This window comes from Pongo abelii, chromosome 17 (assembly GCF_028885655.2).
Source record: "Pongo abelii isolate AG06213 chromosome 17, NHGRI_mPonAbe1-v2.0_pri, whole genome shotgun sequence".
NCBI classification, from domain to species: Eukaryota; Metazoa; Chordata; class Mammalia; order Primates; family Hominidae; genus Pongo; species Pongo abelii.
Window position 1 is genome coordinate 61,478,102 of NC_072002.2, and position 21,037 is coordinate 61,499,138.

At 58.0% G+C, this 21,037-nt stretch overlaps 5 protein-coding genes across 9 annotated transcripts in view; 1 reads left to right on the top strand and 4 right to left on the bottom strand.

Moving 5' to 3' along the window:
• The window catches only part of KATNAL2 (katanin catalytic subunit A1 like 2), a 495,511-nt gene that overhangs the window by 106,277 nt on the left and 368,197 nt on the right, over window positions 1–21,037 (top strand). The window lies entirely within an intron of this gene.
• LOC129051580 (elongin-A3-like) lies at window positions 479–2,191 on the bottom strand. The gene has a single exon (XM_054537870.2). The coding sequence runs from the start codon at window positions 2,189–2,191 to the stop codon at window positions 479–481; it is 1,713 nt and encodes a 570-aa protein (XP_054393845.2).
• LOC129051582 (elongin-A3-like) lies at window positions 6,364–8,076 on the bottom strand. The gene has a single exon (XM_054537872.2). The coding sequence runs from the start codon at window positions 8,074–8,076 to the stop codon at window positions 6,364–6,366; it is 1,713 nt and encodes a 570-aa protein (XP_054393847.2).
• LOC129051583 (elongin-A3-like) lies at window positions 12,250–13,962 on the bottom strand. The gene has a single exon (XM_054537873.2). The coding sequence runs from the start codon at window positions 13,960–13,962 to the stop codon at window positions 12,250–12,252; it is 1,713 nt and encodes a 570-aa protein (XP_054393848.2).
• On the bottom strand, window positions 18,136–19,848 carry LOC129051571 (elongin-A3-like). The gene has a single exon (XM_054537861.2). It carries the CDS (start codon window positions 19,846–19,848, stop codon window positions 18,136–18,138), a length of 1,713 nt encoding a protein of 570 aa, XP_054393836.2.

Sequence of the window (21,037 nt, forward strand, 5' to 3'; positions counted from 1 at the left end):
GATCATGCCCGGCCTTTTATCTAAAAGAAAACAACAACAGTAACAAGACATTTTGCGTAGTCGGAGTTATCAGTGTCAACTGATGGATTGAGAGTTTGTGTCTAAGAAGTCCCTGTGTGCTCCATGATTTCAGAAGAGAGAACAAACGGCAAAAGGGACTCTCACATCTCGTACCTGATTTATGATGGCAACTAGGGCGTTGTTTAAAAAACGGTCGGTGAACCACCAAAGCAGAGTTGATCCGAACGCGTTCATAATATCTTCTGAATTCTGAGGTGTCCTCCAAGCAGGGAGGCAGTGGCCGGGTGTGGGAGGCAAAAATCACAGGGCCAGCGCTTGACACCTGCAGAATTCAGAGGCTCAACTTTGCACCCAGCCAAGGGTCCTGGTGTCCATTGGAAGTTTCGTTCCCCAACCCGCGTTGACTTTGCATTGGTCCTCCTCCCCCCAGATTTTATGTGTCAGGCAAGTCCTGAGTTTATCGTCGGGAGAATCTTCTCTTGTAGTCTCGAACTGCCTTGGCCATCAGCGGGGCCACTTTCTTGGCAGCCTGTTTCCGGGTCTTGGCCGCGGGCGCCGCGTGCTCATTGCTGCTGCTCAGGCAGGGGTTGGCCCGCTTCTCAGGGAGCCCGTGAAGGACGTTGCTGCTGCTGCTGCTGCTGCTGCTGCCGCCGCCGCCGCCGCCGCCGCCGCCGCCGTCCCCGAGGCCGGAGGCAGCCTGGCTGCTTCCTGCGGGCTGGGGGGCTGGCTTGATCTCCCCGTTTCCGGGGTCAGCGGCTCCTGCAGACTTCTCTTCCCTCCTGGAAGCATCATAAGGCGTCTTGGCCACAGAGTTGAAACAGATCATCTTTGTCTGTCGGCCGCTGGGTTTGTTTTCAAGTGCAGATCGGATTTTCGTGGTCACTACTCGCAGCCGCTGCTCTCGGGCGTCGCGAAGCCGCAGGTACAGCTCCCGCCAAGACTCGTGCTCCTGCGGCTTTTCTCCCTTGAAGTCCTGGAGACAATGAATCCTCCATAATTCATCTGTCTCTCGAGCGAGTGCGTGGTTGTCTTTCTCTGTGCGATACAGCTGATCAGGCGTCCACCCTTCCGGAACGGGTTCAAGAACCGAGTAGGCGACCCCTCCCACGTCGCCGAGGGCGTCCGGATTGTTTCTAAGCACCGGGAGGCACTGCTGGCGCAGCGTCAGCACCTGGAGCTGGCAGGCAGGCCTGGAGCCCGAGTACACCTGCAGCCTAGCATTCACTCTGCGTCCAGGGAAAGCGGCTTCCTCCTGGAACGTTGGCGCGGAGAGTGCTTCTGGCTCTGCCTGGGAGGTCATGGCCTCAAAAGCGGACAGCAGATCGTAGTTGGCCTGCATCCAGGCCGCTGAGGGGTCCCAGAGCTCTGCGAAGAGAAGGCTGGGCACCGTTTTCGGCCCGGCGGAATCAGCGCCGGCCGCCTGCAGCCTCTCTGACTGGCTTTCCTGGACAGGAGGCGATTTGTGAGCCGAAGCCCAGCGGGACGATTTGCGCCCCTTGCTGTGGCTCGCCACCGCTTCCCCCTGAGGTTGGCCCTGGCAGCCCGGACCCGGCAGAGGCCCGCCCTGAGCGGCGTGAGCGTGGCCTCTTCCGGGTTGCTTCCCGGGCACAGCGGGCTCAGGGCCCTCGGGCGTCGGGAGGGGAGCGGTGCGCGTTGGAGGGTCCCGACGGGGGCCGGAATCAGCTGGGGCCATTCTGGGGCGCTGTCTCTCGGCTCTGGGCTCGCGACTGGGAGACCTCGGGTGAGGTCTCTGTTGTCCCGGAGGTGTTCTGCGTGCTGTCCGTCCGTGCTGAGGGCTGTGAGATGGGCTCCTGGGGGCCGTCGCGTTTTCTGGGAAGCCCCAGGCCTTTTCCTGGTCCTGGAGAGCCTCCCCGAGGCGCTGTCGGGAAGCGCTGTCCTCAGCGTCCTGTGGGTCAGGCCCGGTGTTTCGGTCCACAAGCACCAGCTTCTTCCACCGGGCCGCTAAGTCTCTGGCAAAGTCGCCCACGTGCTGGTGCTTCCGCAGGCGCTTCACCGTCTTTCTGATTCCAGTCTCCGCCAGGATGTCTGCCGTCATGGGCAGGGCGGAGAGTTTCTGCAAATATTTCTCCAGCTTTTTGGGGTTCGTCTTCGTGGCCAGACGCACCTGCAGCTTCTGCACTGCGCGCAGCGTAGTGGAGCCTGCCGCCATCTCAGCAGAGCTGTGCAGGCGTCGCTGTCCTCGCGTTCGCGGCTCTGTCCTCGGGGCGGCGGGACACGAAGTCTGGGGTGGCCGGTCCTCGCTGCCCGGTCGCCAGGCAGCGACCTCGGGATGTGGAGTCACAGCCTGGCGCGAGCTCGGTCCTCGGAGCAGTGGGCCACTGGTTCCGGGGCGCTGGTCCTCGCGGACCGCAGGCCTCGGGGCGTGGAGTCCCCACAACCTGGAGCGAGCTGGGTCCTCGGAGCAGCGGGCCACTTGGTCTGGAACGCCGGTCCTTGCAGACAGCTGAGCAGGCCCGCTTCTGTCCCTCGGGATGTGGAGCCGCAGCCTGGAGTGACCTCTGCGCTGCGCCGTCCGAGGCGGAATGCAGCTGGGCTGCCAGAGCCCGGCCTTATATAGCCAGCCCCGGGCCCACCCAGGACTCAAGCCCTGACCCCCTTGGGCCTTGGGCAGCCCCGCCCCAATACGAATTCATTCCGTCAGCCCAACGCAGCCAATCGGGACGGTCCACGCCAGGTGGACTGCTGTGCCCGGCAGGTTCATTAGGTTAATTGCAGCCTGGACACACCCCACTGAGTTCTACCGTTGGCCCTCCTTGTTCCCAGCCCCCGCATCTGTGGATTCCCAAGGACACAGACAGAATCCCCTTGGGAGTAAAAGCGAAAATAACAACACCGCAAGACAAAATCGTAGGAAGGAGAACCAACAGAGGAGGACAACTCTTTACCTGGGATTGCCGTCGTGTGAGGGGACTTGGAAACATTCGTAGAAAAGTGGGATTAAGGGAGAAAAATGAAAAAGGTGTATTTTACTTCTCGACCCCGTCTCCATCAACTTCGAGACCCTTCTGGAAGCAGTGTCTCCTCCCCGCCGTCCAGCCCATCCCTAAAGCCCCCCAGGGTCCTGGGAATGTAACTGTTTCCATGCAATCTTTCTTCCGTTGTTAACTGAAGAAAACTGGGTGCCCTTTACAGGTTTTCTAAGACAAGGAAACGAAAAGAAGTCAGCAGGCGCCAAATCAGGACGGTAAGGTGGACGCCTCGTGATTTCCCATGGCAAGTCTTGCCCAGCTGCCCTCGTTGGAAGAAAGGCATGAGCAGGAACGTTGTCGTGGTGGAGAAGAACTCTCTGGTGGGGACCTTCTCCGCTCCAGCTTTGGCTAACTCTCTGAAAAGGCTCTGCCAGTGAGCAGATGTGATCAGGGTTTGGCCCTCCAGAAAGCCAACGAGGAGAATCCCTCTGGCATCCCCCCCCAAACGGTGGCCATGACCTCCGCTCTTGACTGCTCCTCTGTGGCTTCGGCTGGAGCACTGCCACCTCTTGCTAGCCACGGCTTCGTGCTTGGTCTTCAGGATCCTGCCGGGTAGAGCCAGGTTTCATCTCCTGCTGCCAATCTTGGAAGAAATGCTTCAGGATCTTGCTCCCACCGGTTGTTTAAAATCTCCTCGGAAAGGCTTGCTCTGGCCTGCAGCTGATATCGGCGCCACGGTTTGGGCAGCCGAGTTCCACTCTCACCTTTCAGTCCGAATGGGGAAAACACAACCATTTGAAGTATGAGGATTCGGGTGTTAAGCCTTTTCTGAGAATTACCCTCCGTGTTGTGTAGAGAAATAGGTAAATTTGCTGTGTTTCCAGACTTCCGGCTACCTCACGAAGAGGATCCTAGTGCAATACTGGCCATGCTTCCGGAGCTCCCAGAATGAGGATTGTTTTGTAAATAGGTGGGAAGAGAATTGAGCTGTCCTGGGTCAGTGTAGCAATGTTACAGCAGGATCCTTAGGTTGATGCTGAATTCTATTCTGGGGCAGGTTTATGTGTTGTGTGGGGGTTGTTTCCTTTCTGTCTTTTGGAGCGGGTGTGTCGCAGTGGGAGCAGGGATCTGCTGAGGTCTGTCTCGTTCTCCAGTAATGAATGAGTTTAACGGGTGCAGCCGCTGTTTTCAGTAGCACGCCAGTGGGGGCATCGATGAGCTATGAGGAGCTAGAGCTTGCTCGGATTGCTTCCTTGTGTTTGTGTTTTGAGTTGTGTTTGCTTGTTTCGTGCTTGTTCTCCATTTCGGCAGGGGAAACGATTTTCCAGGAAGGAAGGTTGTTGCCAGTGGAAAACAATTTGGTTCCGAGGGACTGGGGTTTCTGGCTGGGAGTGGGGAGGGGCTGCAGGGTGATCGGTGGCCACTCCACCTCCTCCAGAGAGAGCGTGTGGCTTCTCTGCCTTGGGGAGGATATTCTGCTCTCTTGTGAGTTTTGCAGGCCACCTGAGATTCTCTCTTGAATTGCTGTCAAGAAATAGGGACGGGCGTTGTCTCTGGCCCTTGCTGGGGAAGGTTTTCTGAGGTTTTGTTTTTCAATTTTGAGACGGAGTTTGGCTTCTGTTGTCCAGCCTGGAGCGCAGTGGTGGGATCTGGGCTCACCGCAAACCCCGCCTCCCGGGTTCAAGCGATTCTCCTGTCTCAGCCCCCTGAGTAGCTGGGATTACAGGCGCTCGCCAGCAAGCCCAACCGAGTTTCGTCTTTTTAGAAGAGACGGGATTTCCTCAGGTTGGTCAGGCTGGTCTGCAACTCCTGACCTCAGGTGGTCCGCCGGCCTCGACCTCCCAAAGCCACGGGAATACAGGCGCGAGTCACCGTGCCCGGACATGTCTGAGTTTTACGCGGTCGCTGACTGGATTATGTCCCCTTCCCCGGAACGGATGCTTTTCTGTCTTCCTTAAGGGTGGCATCTCTGTGGCACCCCGTTTCTGGCTCCTTCCGTGTTCTTCAGGCTTGAAGGCCTCCTTTGACGTGCACCGGCATCCACTCAGGTGCCTGCTTCCAGGAGCTTCCCAGCCCCCATGCTGCTGACAGCCCAGGGTACAGGACTTTGATCTCTTCTGCTGCCCTTGCTCGGTTTTGCCTTGCGGCTTATGTCTTTGTATTTCTCTCTCTACCCCTCACTGTCGGTAACGCCTAAGAACGAGGTTTACTTAATGGGGGGGGGGTGGTGTGTGTGCGCGTGCGTGTTTGTGTGTGTGCGCGCGCGTGTGTGTGTGCGTTTGTGTGTGTGTCTTTGTTTGTGTGTATGTGTGTGTGTCGTATCTGGCACACGGACCTGTGACTACCAGCCCGCGTGAAGCCAACAAATGCCCTGAGTTAGAAGGCAAACGTTCACCAAAGCTTGCAGGAGCTGGTAGGAGGTGAAGTCAAGGTAGTTAACCCGGTCATCTCATGGGAATTAGAAACTCTGGTTGGCAGGTTTAGACTTCCTGATCGAGAACCTAAATAAGCTGATTAAGGTGTCGCCATTCTTTCACAGGGGTTCTGGGTGAAAAGACTGGGAATGACTCTAGTAAAAGTGTTTTGACTTAAGGAACGTACCAGTTGTTAGCATTTATGTATGAAAGCCAAGAGTTCCTTTCTTCAAACAAACAGCAGTTTTCTTTGAGGTGTGCTCTGGTTGTGTCATCCAGGCTGGAGTGCAGTGGAATGAGGAAGGGTCACCGCAACCTCCGCTTGCCCAGCTCAGGCGATCCTGCCACCTCAGCCCTTTAAGGAGCTGGGACCACAGGGGCCGTGCCACCACGCCGGGCTAATTTTGGTATCTTTTGTGGAGACGGGGCTTCTCCGTTTGGCCCAGCCTGGTCCCCACCTCCTGGGCTCAAGCGATCTGCTTTCCTCGGCCTCCCGGAGGAGGATGGCTCACGATTAGAGGATCATGCCCGGCCTTTTATCTAAAAGAAAACAACAACAGTAACAAGACATTTTGCGTAGTCGGAGTTATCAGTGTCAACTGATGGATTGAGAGTTTGTGTCTAAGAAGTCCCTGTGTGCTCCATGATTTCAGAAGAGAGAACAAACGGCAAAAGGGACTCTCACATCTCGTACCTGATTTATGATGGCAACTAGGGCGTTGTTTAAAAAACGGTCGGTGAACCACCAAAGCAGAGTTGATCCGAACGCGTTCATAATATCTTCTGAATTCTGAGGTGTCCTCCAAGCAGGGAGGCAGTGGCCGGGTGTGGGAGGCAAAAATCACAGGGCCAGCGCTTGACACCTGCAGAATTCAGAGGCTCAACTTTGCACCCAGCCAAGGGTCCTGGTGTCCATTGGAAGTTTCGTTCCCCAACCCGCGTTGACTTTGCATTGGTCCTCCTCCCCCCAGATTTTATGTGTCAGGCAAGTCCTGAGTTTATCGTCGGGAGAATCTTCTCTTGTAGTCTCGAACTGCCTTGGCCATCAGCGGGGCCACTTTCTTGGCAGCCTGTTTCCGGGTCTTGGCCGCGGGCGCCGCGTGCTCATTGCTGCTGCTCAGGCAGGGGTTGGCCCGCTTCTCAGGGAGCCCGTGAAGGACGTTGCTGCTGCTGCTGCTGCTGCTGCTGCCGCCGCCGCCGCCGCCGCCGCCGCCGCCGTCCCCGAGGCCGGAGGCAGCCTGGCTGCTTCCTGCGGGCTGGGGGGCTGGCTTGATCTCCCCGTTTCCGGGGTCAGCGGCTCCTGCAGACTTCTCTTCCCTCCTGGAAGCATCATAAGGCGTCTTGGCCACAGAGTTGAAACAGATCATCTTTGTCTGTCGGCCGCTGGGTTTGTTTTCAAGTGCAGATCGGATTTTCGTGGTCACTACTCGCAGCCGCTGCTCTCGGGCGTCGCGAAGCCGCAGGTACAGCTCCCGCCAAGACTCGTGCTCCTGCGGCTTTTCTCCCTTGAAGTCCTGGAGACAATGAATCCTCCATAATTCATCTGTCTCTCGAGCGAGTGCGTGGTTGTCTTTCTCTGTGCGATACAGCTGATCAGGCGTCCACCCTTCCGGAACGGGTTCAAGAACCGAGTAGGCGACCCCTCCCACGTCGCCGAGGGCGTCCGGATTGTTTCTAAGCACCGGGAGGCACTGCTGGCGCAGCGTCAGCACCTGGAGCTGGCAGGCAGGCCTGGAGCCCGAGTACACCTGCAGCCTAGCATTCACTCTGCGTCCAGGGAAAGCGGCTTCCTCCTGGAACGTTGGCGCGGAGAGTGCTTCTGGCTCTGCCTGGGAGGTCATGGCCTCAAAAGCGGACAGCAGATCGTAGTTGGCCTGCATCCAGGCCGCTGAGGGGTCCCAGAGCTCTGCGAAGAGAAGGCTGGGCACCGTTTTCGGCCCGGCGGAATCAGCGCCGGCCGCCTGCAGCCTCTCTGACTGGCTTTCCTGGACAGGAGGCGATTTGTGAGCCGAAGCCCAGCGGGACGATTTGCGCCCCTTGCTGTGGCTCGCCACCGCTTCCCCCTGAGGTTGGCCCTGGCAGCCCGGACCCGGCAGAGGCCCGCCCTGAGCGGCGTGAGCGTGGCCTCTTCCGGGTTGCTTCCCGGGCACAGCGGGCTCAGGGCCCTCGGGCGTCGGGAGGGGAGCGGTGCGCGTTGGAGGGTCCCGACGGGGGCCGGAATCAGCTGGGGCCATTCTGGGGCGCTGTCTCTCGGCTCTGGGCTCGCGACTGGGAGACCTCGGGTGAGGTCTCTGTTGTCCCGGAGGTGTTCTGCGTGCTGTCCGTCCGTGCTGAGGGCTGTGAGATGGGCTCCTGGGGGCCGTCGCGTTTTCTGGGAAGCCCCAGGCCTTTTCCTGGTCCTGGAGAGCCTCCCCGAGGCGCTGTCGGGAAGCGCTGTCCTCAGCGTCCTGTGGGTCAGGCCCGGTGTTTCGGTCCACAAGCACCAGCTTCTTCCACCGGGCCGCTAAGTCTCTGGCAAAGTCGCCCACGTGCTGGTGCTTCCGCAGGCGCTTCACCGTCTTTCTGATTCCAGTCTCCGCCAGGATGTCTGCCGTCATGGGCAGGGCGGAGAGTTTCTGCAAATATTTCTCCAGCTTTTTGGGGTTCGTCTTCGTGGCCAGACGCACCTGCAGCTTCTGCACTGCGCGCAGCGTAGTGGAGCCTGCCGCCATCTCAGCAGAGCTGTGCAGGCGTCGCTGTCCTCGCGTTCGCGGCTCTGTCCTCGGGGCGGCGGGACACGAAGTCTGGGGTGGCCGGTCCTCGCTGCCCGGTCGCCAGGCAGCGACCTCGGGATGTGGAGTCACAGCCTGGCGCGAGCTCGGTCCTCGGAGCAGTGGGCCACTGGTTCCGGGGCGCTGGTCCTCGCGGACCGCAGGCCTCGGGGCGTGGAGTCCCCACAACCTGGAGCGAGCTGGGTCCTCGGAGCAGCGGGCCACTTGGTCTGGAACGCCGGTCCTTGCAGACAGCTGAGCAGGCCCGCTTCTGTCCCTCGGGATGTGGAGCCGCAGCCTGGAGTGACCTCTGCGCTGCGCCGTCCGAGGCGGAATGCAGCTGGGCTGCCAGAGCCCGGCCTTATATAGCCAGCCCCGGGCCCACCCAGGACTCAAGCCCTGACCCCCTTGGGCCTTGGGCAGCCCCGCCCCAATACGAATTCATTCCGTCAGCCCAACGCAGCCAATCGGGACGGTCCACGCCAGGTGGACTGCTGTGCCCGGCAGGTTCATTAGGTTAATTGCAGCCTGGACACACCCCACTGAGTTCTACCGTTGGCCCTCCTTGTTCCCAGCCCCCGCATCTGTGGATTCCCAAGGACACAGACAGAATCCCCTTGGGAGTAAAAGCGAAAATAACAACACCGCAAGACAAAATCGTAGGAAGGAGAACCAACAGAGGAGGACAACTCTTTACCTGGGATTGCCGTCGTGTGAGGGGACTTGGAAACATTCGTAGAAAAGTGGGATTAAGGGAGAAAAATGAAAAAGGTGTATTTTACTTCTCGACCCCGTCTCCATCAACTTCGAGACCCTTCTGGAAGCAGTGTCTCCTCCCCGCCGTCCAGCCCATCCCTAAAGCCCCCCAGGGTCCTGGGAATGTAACTGTTTCCATGCAATCTTTCTTCCGTTGTTAACTGAAGAAAACTGGGTGCCCTTTACAGGTTTTCTAAGACAAGGAAACGAAAAGAAGTCAGCAGGCGCCAAATCAGGACGGTAAGGTGGACGCCTCGTGATTTCCCATGGCAAGTCTTGCCCAGCTGCCCTCGTTGGAAGAAAGGCATGAGCAGGAACGTTGTCGTGGTGGAGAAGAACTCTCTGGTGGGGACCTTCTCCGCTCCAGCTTTGGCTAACTCTCTGAAAAGGCTCTGCCAGTGAGCAGATGTGATCAGGGTTTGGCCCTCCAGAAAGCCAACGAGGAGAATCCCTCTGGCATCCCCCCCCAAACGGTGGCCATGACCTCCGCTCTTGACTGCTCCTCTGTGGCTTCGGCTGGAGCACTGCCACCTCTTGCTAGCCACGGCTTCGTGCTTGGTCTTCAGGATCCTGCCGGGTAGAGCCAGGTTTCATCTCCTGCTGCCAATCTTGGAAGAAATGCTTCAGGATCTTGCTCCCACCGGTTGTTTAAAATCTCCTCGGAAAGGCTTGCTCTGGCCTGCAGCTGATATCGGCGCCACGGTTTGGGCAGCCGAGTTCCACTCTCACCTTTCAGTCCGAATGGGGAAAACACAACCATTTGAAGTATGAGGATTCGGGTGTTAAGCCTTTTCTGAGAATTACCCTCCGTGTTGTGTAGAGAAATAGGTAAATTTGCTGTGTTTCCAGACTTCCGGCTACCTCACGAAGAGGATCCTAGTGCAATACTGGCCATGCTTCCGGAGCTCCCAGAATGAGGATTGTTTTGTAAATAGGTGGGAAGAGAATTGAGCTGTCCTGGGTCAGTGTAGCAATGTTACAGCAGGATCCTTAGGTTGATGCTGAATTCTATTCTGGGGCAGGTTTATGTGTTGTGTGGGGGTTGTTTCCTTTCTGTCTTTTGGAGCGGGTGTGTCGCAGTGGGAGCAGGGATCTGCTGAGGTCTGTCTCGTTCTCCAGTAATGAATGAGTTTAACGGGTGCAGCCGCTGTTTTCAGTAGCACGCCAGTGGGGGCATCGATGAGCTATGAGGAGCTAGAGCTTGCTCGGATTGCTTCCTTGTGTTTGTGTTTTGAGTTGTGTTTGCTTGTTTCGTGCTTGTTCTCCATTTCGGCAGGGGAAACGATTTTCCAGGAAGGAAGGTTGTTGCCAGTGGAAAACAATTTGGTTCCGAGGGACTGGGGTTTCTGGCTGGGAGTGGGGAGGGGCTGCAGGGTGATCGGTGGCCACTCCACCTCCTCCAGAGAGAGCGTGTGGCTTCTCTGCCTTGGGGAGGATATTCTGCTCTCTTGTGAGTTTTGCAGGCCACCTGAGATTCTCTCTTGAATTGCTGTCAAGAAATAGGGACGGGCGTTGTCTCTGGCCCTTGCTGGGGAAGGTTTTCTGAGGTTTTGTTTTTCAATTTTGAGACGGAGTTTGGCTTCTGTTGTCCAGCCTGGAGCGCAGTGGTGGGATCTGGGCTCACCGCAAACCCCGCCTCCCGGGTTCAAGCGATTCTCCTGTCTCAGCCCCCTGAGTAGCTGGGATTACAGGCGCTCGCCAGCAAGCCCAACCGAGTTTCGTCTTTTTAGAAGAGACGGGATTTCCTCAGGTTGGTCAGGCTGGTCTGCAACTCCTGACCTCAGGTGGTCCGCCGGCCTCGACCTCCCAAAGCCACGGGAATACAGGCGCGAGTCACCGTGCCCGGACATGTCTGAGTTTTACGCGGTCGCTGACTGGATTATGTCCCCTTCCCCGGAACGGATGCTTTTCTGTCTTCCTTAAGGGTGGCATCTCTGTGGCACCCCGTTTCTGGCTCCTTCCGTGTTCTTCAGGCTTGAAGGCCTCCTTTGACGTGCACCGGCATCCACTCAGGTGCCTGCTTCCAGGAGCTTCCCAGCCCCCATGCTGCTGACAGCCCAGGGTACAGGACTTTGATCTCTTCTGCTGCCCTTGCTCGGTTTTGCCTTGCGGCTTATGTCTTTGTATTTCTCTCTCTACCCCTCACTGTCGGTAACGCCTAAGAACGAGGTTTACTTAATGGGGGGGGGGGTGGTGTGTGTGCGCGTGCGTGTTTGTGTGTGTGCGCGCGCGTGTGTGTGTGCGTTTGTGTGTGTGTCTTTGTTTGTGTGTATGTGTGTGTGTCGTATCTGGCACACGGACCTGTGACTACCAGCCCGCGTGAAGCCAACAAATGCCCTGAGTTAGAAGGCAAACGTTCACCAAAGCTTGCAGGAGCTGGTAGGAGGTGAAGTCAAGGTAGTTAACCCGGTCATCTCATGGGAATTAGAAACTCTGGTTGGCAGGTTTAGACTTCCTGATCGAGAACCTAAATAAGCTGATTAAGGTGTCGCCATTCTTTCACAGGGGTTCTGGGTGAAAAGACTGGGAATGACTCTAGTAAAAGTGTTTTGACTTAAGGAACGTACCAGTTGTTAGCATTTATGTATGAAAGCCAAGAGTTCCTTTCTTCAAACAAACAGCAGTTTTCTTTGAGGTGTGCTCTGGTTGTGTCATCCAGGCTGGAGTGCAGTGGAATGAGGAAGGGTCACCGCAACCTCCGCTTGCCCAGCTCAGGCGATCCTGCCACCTCAGCCCTTTAAGGAGCTGGGACCACAGGGGCCGTGCCACCACGCCGGGCTAATTTTGGTATCTTTTGTGGAGACGGGGCTTCTCCGTTTGGCCCAGCCTGGTCCCCACCTCCTGGGCTCAAGCGATCTGCTTTCCTCGGCCTCCCGGAGGAGGATGGCTCACGATTAGAGGATCATGCCCGGCCTTTTATCTAAAAGAAAACAACAACAGTAACAAGACATTTTGCGTAGTCGGAGTTATCAGTGTCAACTGATGGATTGAGAGTTTGTGTCTAAGAAGTCCCTGTGTGCTCCATGATTTCAGAAGAGAGAACAAACGGCAAAAGGGACTCTCACATCTCGTACCTGATTTATGATGGCAACTAGGGCGTTGTTTAAAAAACGGTCGGTGAACCACCAAAGCAGAGTTGATCCGAACGCGTTCATAATATCTTCTGAATTCTGAGGTGTCCTCCAAGCAGGGAGGCAGTGGCCGGGTGTGGGAGGCAAAAATCACAGGGCCAGCGCTTGACACCTGCAGAATTCAGAGGCTCAACTTTGCACCCAGCCAAGGGTCCTGGTGTCCATTGGAAGTTTCGTTCCCCAACCCGCGTTGACTTTGCATTGGTCCTCCTCCCCCCAGATTTTATGTGTCAGGCAAGTCCTGAGTTTATCGTCGGGAGAATCTTCTCTTGTAGTCTCGAACTGCCTTGGCCATCAGCGGGGCCACTTTCTTGGCAGCCTGTTTCCGGGTCTTGGCCGCGGGCGCCGCGTGCTCATTGCTGCTGCTCAGGCAGGGGTTGGCCCGCTTCTCAGGGAGCCCGTGAAGGACGTTGCTGCTGCTGCTGCTGCTGCTGCTGCCGCCGCCGCCGCCGCCGCCGCCGCCGCCGTCCCCGAGGCCGGAGGCAGCCTGGCTGCTTCCTGCGGGCTGGGGGGCTGGCTTGATCTCCCCGTTTCCGGGGTCAGCGGCTCCTGCAGACTTCTCTTCCCTCCTGGAAGCATCATAAGGCGTCTTGGCCACAGAGTTGAAACAGATCATCTTTGTCTGTCGGCCGCTGGGTTTGTTTTCAAGTGCAGATCGGATTTTCGTGGTCACTACTCGCAGCCGCTGCTCTCGGGCGTCGCGAAGCCGCAGGTACAGCTCCCGCCAAGACTCGTGCTCCTGCGGCTTTTCTCCCTTGAAGTCCTGGAGACAATGAATCCTCCATAATTCATCTGTCTCTCGAGCGAGTGCGTGGTTGTCTTTCTCTGTGCGATACAGCTGATCAGGCGTCCACCCTTCCGGAACGGGTTCAAGAACCGAGTAGGCGACCCCTCCCACGTCGCCGAGGGCGTCCGGATTGTTTCTAAGCACCGGGAGGCACTGCTGGCGCAGCGTCAGCACCTGGAGCTGGCAGGCAGGCCTGGAGCCCGAGTACACCTGCAGCCTAGCATTCACTCTGCGTCCAGGGAAAGCGGCTTCCTCCTGGAACGTTGGCGCGGAGAGTGCTTCTGGCTCTGCCTGGGAGGTCATGGCCTCAAAAGCGGACAGCAGATCGTAGTTGGCCTGCATCCAGGCCGCTGAGGGGTCCCAGAGCTCTGCGAAGAGAAGGCTGGGCACCGTTTTCGGCCCGGCGGAATCAGCGCCGGCCGCCTGCAGCCTCTCTGACTGGCTTTCCTGGACAGGAGGCGATTTGTGAGCCGAAGCCCAGCGGGACGATTTGCGCCCCTTGCTGTGGCTCGCCACCGCTTCCCCCTGAGGTTGGCCCTGGCAGCCCGGACCCGGCAGAGGCCCGCCCTGAGCGGCGTGAGCGTGGCCTCTTCCGGGTTGCTTCCCGGGCACAGCGGGCTCAGGGCCCTCGGGCGTCGGGAGGGGAGCGGTGCGCGTTGGAGGGTCCCGACGGGGGCCGGAATCAGCTGGGGCCATTCTGGGGCGCTGTCTCTCGGCTCTGGGCTCGCGACTGGGAGACCTCGGGTGAGGTCTCTGTTGTCCCGGAGGTGTTCTGCGTGCTGTCCGTCCGTGCTGAGGGCTGTGAGATGGGCTCCTGGGGGCCGTCGCGTTTTCTGGGAAGCCCCAGGCCTTTTCCTGGTCCTGGAGAGCCTCCCCGAGGCGCTGTCGGGAAGCGCTGTCCTCAGCGTCCTGTGGGTCAGGCCCGGTGTTTCGGTCCACAAGCACCAGCTTCTTCCACCGGGCCGCTAAGTCTCTGGCAAAGTCGCCCACGTGCTGGTGCTTCCGCAGGCGCTTCACCGTCTTTCTGATTCCAGTCTCCGCCAGGATGTCTGCCGTCATGGGCAGGGCGGAGAGTTTCTGCAAATATTTCTCCAGCTTTTTGGGGTTCGTCTTCGTGGCCAGACGCACCTGCAGCTTCTGCACTGCGCGCAGCGTAGTGGAGCCTGCCGCCATCTCAGCAGAGCTGTGCAGGCGTCGCTGTCCTCGCGTTCGCGGCTCTGTCCTCGGGGCGGCGGGACACGAAGTCTGGGGTGGCCGGTCCTCGCTGCCCGGTCGCCAGGCAGCGACCTCGGGATGTGGAGTCACAGCCTGGCGCGAGCTCGGTCCTCGGAGCAGTGGGCCACTGGTTCCGGGGCGCTGGTCCTCGCGGACCGCAGGCCTCGGGGCGTGGAGTCCCCACAACCTGGAGCGAGCTGGGTCCTCGGAGCAGCGGGCCACTTGGTCTGGAACGCCGGTCCTTGCAGACAGCTGAGCAGGCCCGCTTCTGTCCCTCGGGATGTGGAGCCGCAGCCTGGAGTGACCTCTGCGCTGCGCCGTCCGAGGCGGAATGCAGCTGGGCTGCCAGAGCCCGGCCTTATATAGCCAGCCCCGGGCCCACCCAGGACTCAAGCCCTGACCCCCTTGGGCCTTGGGCAGCCCCGCCCCAATACGAATTCATTCCGTCAGCCCAACGCAGCCAATCGGGACGGTCCACGCCAGGTGGACTGCTGTGCCCGGCAGGTTCATTAGGTTAATTGCAGCCTGGACACACCCCACTGAGTTCTACCGTTGGCCCTCCTTGTTCCCAGCCCCCGCATCTGTGGATTCCCAAGGACACAGACAGAATCCCCTTGGGAGTAAAAGCGAAAATAACAACACCGCAAGACAAAATCGTAGGAAGGAGAACCAACAGAGGAGGACAACTCTTTACCTGGGATTGCCGTCGTGTGAGGGGACTTGGAAACATTCGTAGAAAAGTGGGATTAAGGGAGAAAAATGAAAAAGGTGTATTTTACTTCTCGACCCCGTCTCCATCAACTTCGAGACCCTTCTGGAAGCAGTGTCTCCTCCCCGCCGTCCAGCCCATCCCTAAAGCCCCCCAGGGTCCTGGGAATGTAACTGTTTCCATGCAATCTTTCTTCCGTTGTTAACTGAAGAAAACTGGGTGCCCTTTACAGGTTTTCTAAGACAAGGAAACGAAAAGAAGTCAGCAGGCGCCAAATCAGGACGGTAAGGTGGACGCCTCGTGATTTCCCATGGCAAGTCTTGCCCAGCTGCCCTCGTTGGAAGAAAGGCATGAGCAGGAACGTTGTCGTGGTGGAGAAGAACTCTCTGGTGGGGACCTTCTCCGCTCCAGCTTTGGCTAACTCTCTGAAAAGGCTCTGCCAGTGAGCAGATGTGATCAGGGTTTGGCCCTCCAGAAAGCCAACGAGGAGAATCCCTCTGGCATCCCCCCCCAAACGGTGGCCATGACCTCCGCTCTTGACTGCTCCTCTGTGGCTTCGGCTGGAGCACTGCCACCTCTTGCTAGCCACGGCTTCGTGCTTGGTCTTCAGGATCCTGCCGGGTAGAGCCAGGTTTCATCTCCTGCTGCCAATCTTGGAAGAAATGCTTCAGGATCTTGCTCCCACCGGTTGTTTAAAATCTCCTCGGAAAGGCTTGCTCTGGCCTGCAGCTGATATCGGCGCCACGGTTTGGGCAGCCGAGTTCCACTCTCACCTTTCAGTCCGAATGGGGAAAACACAACCATTTGAAGTATGAGGATTCGGGTGTTAAGCCTTTTCTGAGAATTACCCTCCGTGTTGTGTAGAGAAATAGGTAAATTTGCTGTGTTTCCAGACTTCCGGCTACCTCACGAAGAGGATCCTAGTGCAATACTGGCCATGCTTCCGGAGCTCCCAGAATGAGGATTGTTTTGTAAATAGGTGGGAAGAGAATTGAGCTGTCCTGGGTCAGTGTAGCAATGTTACAGCAGGATCCTTAGGTTGATGCTGAATTCTATTCTGGGGCAGGTTTATGTGTTGTGTGGGGGTTGTTTCCTTTCTGTCTTTTGGAGCGGGTGTGTCGCAGTGGGAGCAGGGATCTGCTGAGGTCTGTCTCGTTCTCCAGTAATGAATGAGTTTAACGGGTGCAGCCGCTGTTTTCAGTAGCACGCCAGTGGGGGCATCGATGAGCTATGAGGAGCTAGAGCTTGCTCGGATTGCTTCCTTGTGTTTGTGTTTTGAGTTGTGTTTGCTTGTTTCGTGCTTGTTCTCCATTTCGGCAGGGGAAACGATTTTCCAGGAAGGAAGGTTGTTGCCAGTGGAAAACAATTTGGTTCCGAGGGACTGGGGTTTCTGGCTGGGAGTGGGGAGGGGCTGCAGGGTGATCGGTGGCCACTCCACCTCCTCCAGAGAGAGCGTGTGGCTTCTCTGCCTTGGGGAGGATATTCTGCTCTCTTGTGAGTTTTGCAGGCCACCTGAGATTCTCTCTTGAATTGCTGTCAAGAAATAGGGACGGGCGTTGTCTCTGGCCCTTGCTGGGGAAGGTTTTCTGAGGTTTTGTTTTTCAATTTTGAGACGGAGTTTGGCTTCTGTTGTCCAGCCTGGAGCGCAGTGGTGGGATCTGGGCTCACCGCAAACCCCGCCTCCCGGGTTCAAGCGATTCTCCTGTCTCAGCCCCCTGAGTAGCTGGGATTACAGGCGCTCGCCAGCAAGCCCAACCGAGTTTCGTCTTTTTAGAAGAGACGGGATTTCCTCAGGTTGGTCAGGCTGGTCTGCAACTCCTGACCTCAGGTGGTCCGCCGGCCTCGACCTCCCAAAGCCACGGGAATACAGGCGCGAGTCACCGTGCCCGGACATGTCTGAGTTTTACGCGGTCGCTGACTGGATTATGTCCCCTTCCCCGGAACGGATGCTTTTCTGTCTTCCTTAAGGGTGGCATCTCTGTGGCACCCCGTTTCTGGCTCCTTCCGTGTTCTTCAGGCTTGAAGGCCTCCTTTGACGTGCACCGGCATCCACTCAGGTGCCTGCTTCCAGGAGCTTCCCAGCCCCCATGCTGCTGACAGCCCAGGGTACAGGACTTTGATCTCTTCTGCTGCCCTTGCTCGGTTTTGCCTTGCGGCTTATGTCTTTGTATTTCTCTCTCTACCCCTCACTGTCGGTAACGCCTAAGAACGAGGTTTACTTAATGGGGGGGGGGGTGGTGTGTGTGCGCGTGCGTGTTTGTGTGTGTGCGCGCGCGTGTGTGTGTGCGTTTGTGTGTGTGTCTTTGTTTGTGTGTATGTGTGTGTGTCGTATCTGGCACACGGACCTGTGACTACCAGCCCACGTGAAGCCAACAAATGCCCTGAGTTAGAAGGCAAACGTTCACCAAAGCTTGCAGGAGCTGGTAGGAGGTGAAGTCAAGGTAGTTAACCCGGTCATCTCATGGGAATTAGAAACTCTGGTTGGCAGGTTTAGACTTCCTGATCGAGAACCTAAATAAGCTGATTAAGGTGTCGCCATTCTTTCACAGGGGTTCTGGGTGAAAAGACTGGGAATGACTCTAGTAAAAGTGTTTTGACTTAAGGAACGTACCAGTTGTTAGCATTTATGTATGAAAGCCAAGAGTTCCTTTCTTCAAACAAACAGCAGTTTTCTTTGAGGTGTGCTCTGGTTGTGTCATCCAGGCTGGAGTGCAGTGGAATGAGGAAGGGTCACCGCAACCTCCGCTTGCCCAGCTCAGGCGATCCTGCCACCTCAGCCCTTTAAGGAGCTGGGACCACAGGGGCCGTGCCACCACGCCGGGCTAATTTTGGTATCTTTTGTGGAGACGGGGCTTCTCCGTTTGGCCCAGCCTGGTCCCCACCTCCTGGGCTCAAGCGATCTGCTTTCCTCGGCCTCCCGGAGGAGGATGGCTCACGATTAGAGGATCATGCCCGGCCTTTTATCTAAAAGAAAACAACAACAGTAACAAGACATTTTGCGTAGTCGGAGTTATCAGTGTCAACTGATGGATTGAGAGTTTGTGTCTAAGAAGTCCCTGTGTGCTCCATGATTTCAGAAGAGAGAACAAACGGCAAAAGGGACTCTCACATCTCGTACCTGATTTATGATGGCAACTAGGGCGTTGTTTAAAAAACGGTCGGTGAACCACCAAAGCAGAGTTGATCCGAACGCGTTCATAATATCTTCTGAATTCTGAGGTGTCCTCCAAGCAGGGAGGCAGTGGCCGGGTGTGGGAGGCAAAAATCACAGGGCCAGCGCTTGACACCTGCAGAATTCAGAGGCTCAACTTTGCACCCAGCCAAGGGTCCTGGTGTCCATTGGAAGTTTCGTTCCCCAACCCGCGTTGACTTTGCATTGGTCCTCCTCCCCCCAGATTTTATGTGTCAGGCAAGTCCTGAGTTTATCGTCGGGAGAATCTTCTCTTGTAGTCTCGAACTGCCTTGGCCATCAGCGGGGCCACTTTCTTGGCAGCCTGTTTCCGGGTCTTGGCCGCGGGCGCCGCGTGCTCATTGCTGCTGCTCAGGCAGGGGTTGGCCCGCTTCTCAGGGAGCCCGTGAAGGACGTTGCTGCTGCTGCTGCTGCTGCTGCTGCCGCCGCCGCCGCCGCCGCCGCCGCCGCCGTCCCCGAGGCCGGAGGCAGCCTGGCTGCTTCCTGCGGGCTGGGGGGCTGGCTTGATCTCCCCGTTTCCGGGGTCAGCGGCTCCTGCAGACTTCTCTTCCCTCCTGGAAGCATCATAAGGCGTCTTGGCCACAGAGTTGAAACAGATCATCTTTGTCTGTCGGCCGCTGGGTTTGTTTTCAAGTGCAGATCGGATTTTCGTGGTCACTACTCGCAGCCGCTGCTCTCGGGCGTCGCGAAGCCGCAGGTACAGCTCCCGCCAAGACTCGTGCTCCTGCGGCTTTTCTCCCTTGAAGTCCTGGAGACAATGAATCCTCCATAATTCATCTGTCTCTCGAGCGAGTGCGTGGTTGTCTTTCTCTGTGCGATACAGCTGATCAGGCGTCCACCCTTCCGGAACGGGTTCAAGAACCGAATAGGCGACCCCTCCCACGTCGCCGAGGGCGTCCGGATTGTTTCTAAGCACCGGGAGGCACTGCTGGCGCAGCGTCAGCACCTGGAGCTGGCAGGCAGGCCTGGAGCCCGAGTACACCTGCAGCCTAGCATTCACTCTGCGTCCAGGGAAAGCGGCTTCCTCCTGGAACGTTGGCGCGGAGAGTGCTTCTGGCTCTGCCTGGGAGGTCATGGCCTCAAAAGCGGACAGCAGATCGTAGTTGGCCTGCATCCAGGCCGCTGAGGGGTCCCAGAGCTCTGCGAAGAGAAGGCTGGGCACCGTTTTCGGCCCGGCGGAATCAGCGCCGGCCGCCTGCAGCCTCTCTGACTGGCTTTCCTGGACAGGAGGCGATTTGTGAGCCGAAGCCCAGCGGGACGATTTGCGCCCCTTGCTGTGGCTCGCCACCGCTTCCCCCTGAGGTTGGCCCTGGCAGCCCGGACCCGGCAGAGGCCCGCCCTGAGCGGCGTGAGCGTGGCCTCTTCCGGGTTGCTTCCCGGGCACAGCGGGCTCAGGGCCCTCGGGCGTCGGGAGGGGAGCGGTGCGCGTTGGAGGGTCCCGACGGGGGCCGGAATCAGCTGGGGCCATTCTGGGGCGCTTTCTCTCGGCTCTGGGCTCGCGACTGGGAGACCTCGGGTGAGGTCTCTGTTGTCCCGGAGGTGTTCTGCGTGCTGTCCGTCCGTGCTGAGGGCTGTGAGATGGGCTCCTGGGGGCCGTCGCGTTTTCTGGGAAGCCCCAGGCCTTTTCCTGGTCCTGGAGAGCCTCCCCGAGGCGCTGTCGGGAAGCGCTGTCCTCAGCGTCCTGTGGGTCAGGCCCGGTGTTTCGGTCCACAAGCACCAGCTTCTTCCACCGGGCCGCTAAGTCTCTGGCAAAGTCGCCCACGTGCTGGTGCTTCCGCAGGCGCTTCACCGTCTTTCTGATTCCAGTCTCCGCCAGGATGTCTGCCGTCATGGGCAGGGCGGAGAGTTTCTGCAAATATTTCTCCAGCTTTTTGGGGTTCGTCTTCGTGGCCAGACGCACCTGCAGCTTCTGCACTGCGCGCAGCGTAGTGGAGCCTGCCGCCATCTCAGCAGAGCTGTGCAGGCGTCGCTGTCCTCGCGTTCGCGGCTCTGTCCTCGGGGCGGCGGGACACGAAGTCTGGGGTGGCCGGTCCTCGCTGCCCGGTCGCCAGGCAGCGACCTCGGGATGTGGAGTCACAGCCTGGCGCGAGCTCGGTCCTCGGAGCAGTGGGCCACTGGTTCCGGGGCGCTGGTCCTCGCGGACCGCAGGCCTCGGGGCGTGGAGTCCCCACAACCTGGAGCGAGCTGGGTCCTCGGAGCAGCGGGCCACTTGGTCTGGAACGCCGGTCCTTGCAGACAGCTGAGCAGGCCCGCTTCTGTCCCTCGGGATGTGGAGCCGCAGCCTGGAGTGACCTCTGCGCTGCGCCGTCCGAGGCGGAATGCAGCTGGGCTGCCAGAGCCCGGCCTTATATAGCCAGCCCCGGGCCCACCCAGGACTCAAGCCCTGACCCCCTTGGGCCTTGGGCAGCCCCGCCCCAATACGAATTCATTCCGTCAGCCCAACGCAGCCAATCGGGACGGTCCACGCCAGGTGGACTGCTGTGCCCGGCAGGTTCATTAGGTTAATTGCAGCCTGGACACACCCCACTGAGTTCTACCGTTGGCCCTCCTTGTTCCCAGCCCCCGCATCTGTGGATTCCCAAAGACACAGACAGAATCCCCTTGGGAGTAAAAGCGAAAATAACAACACCGCAAGACAAAATCGTAGGAAGGAGAACCAACAGAGGAGGACAACTCTTTACCTGGGATTGCCGTCGTGTGAGGGGACTTGGAAACATTCGTAGAAAAGTGGGATTAAGGGAGAAAAATGAAAAAGGTGTATTTTACTTCTCGACCCCGTCTCCATCAACTTCGAGACCCTTCTGGAAGCAGTGTCTCCTCCCCGCCGTCCAGCCCATCCCTAAAGCCCCCCAGGGTCCTGGGAATGTAACTGTTTCCATGCAATCTTTCTTCCGTTGTTAACTGAAGAAAACTGGGTGCCCTTTACAGGTTTTCTAAGACAAGGAAACGAAAAGAAGTCAGCAGGCGCCAAATCAGGACGGTAAGGTGGACGCCTCGTGATTTCCCATGGCAAGTCTTGCCCAGCTGCCCTCGTTGGAAGAAAGGCATGAGCAGGAACGTTGTCGTGGTGGAGAAGAACTCTCTGGTGGGGACCTTCTCCGCTCCAGCTTTGGCTAACTCTCTGAAAAGGCTCT

Excerpts from the sequence above, each read along its gene's own strand:
- LOC129051582 (XM_054537872.2), bottom strand. The coding sequence starts at position 8,076 with ATGGCGGCAGGCTCCACTACGCTGCGCGCAGTGCAGAAGCTGCAGGTG.
- LOC129051583 (XM_054537873.2), bottom strand. The coding sequence starts at position 13,962 with ATGGCGGCAGGCTCCACTACGCTGCGCGCAGTGCAGAAGCTGCAGGTG.
- LOC129051571 (XM_054537861.2), bottom strand. The coding sequence starts at position 19,848 with ATGGCGGCAGGCTCCACTACGCTGCGCGCAGTGCAGAAGCTGCAGGTG.
- LOC129051580 (XM_054537870.2), bottom strand. The coding sequence starts at position 2,191 with ATGGCGGCAGGCTCCACTACGCTGCGCGCAGTGCAGAAGCTGCAGGTG.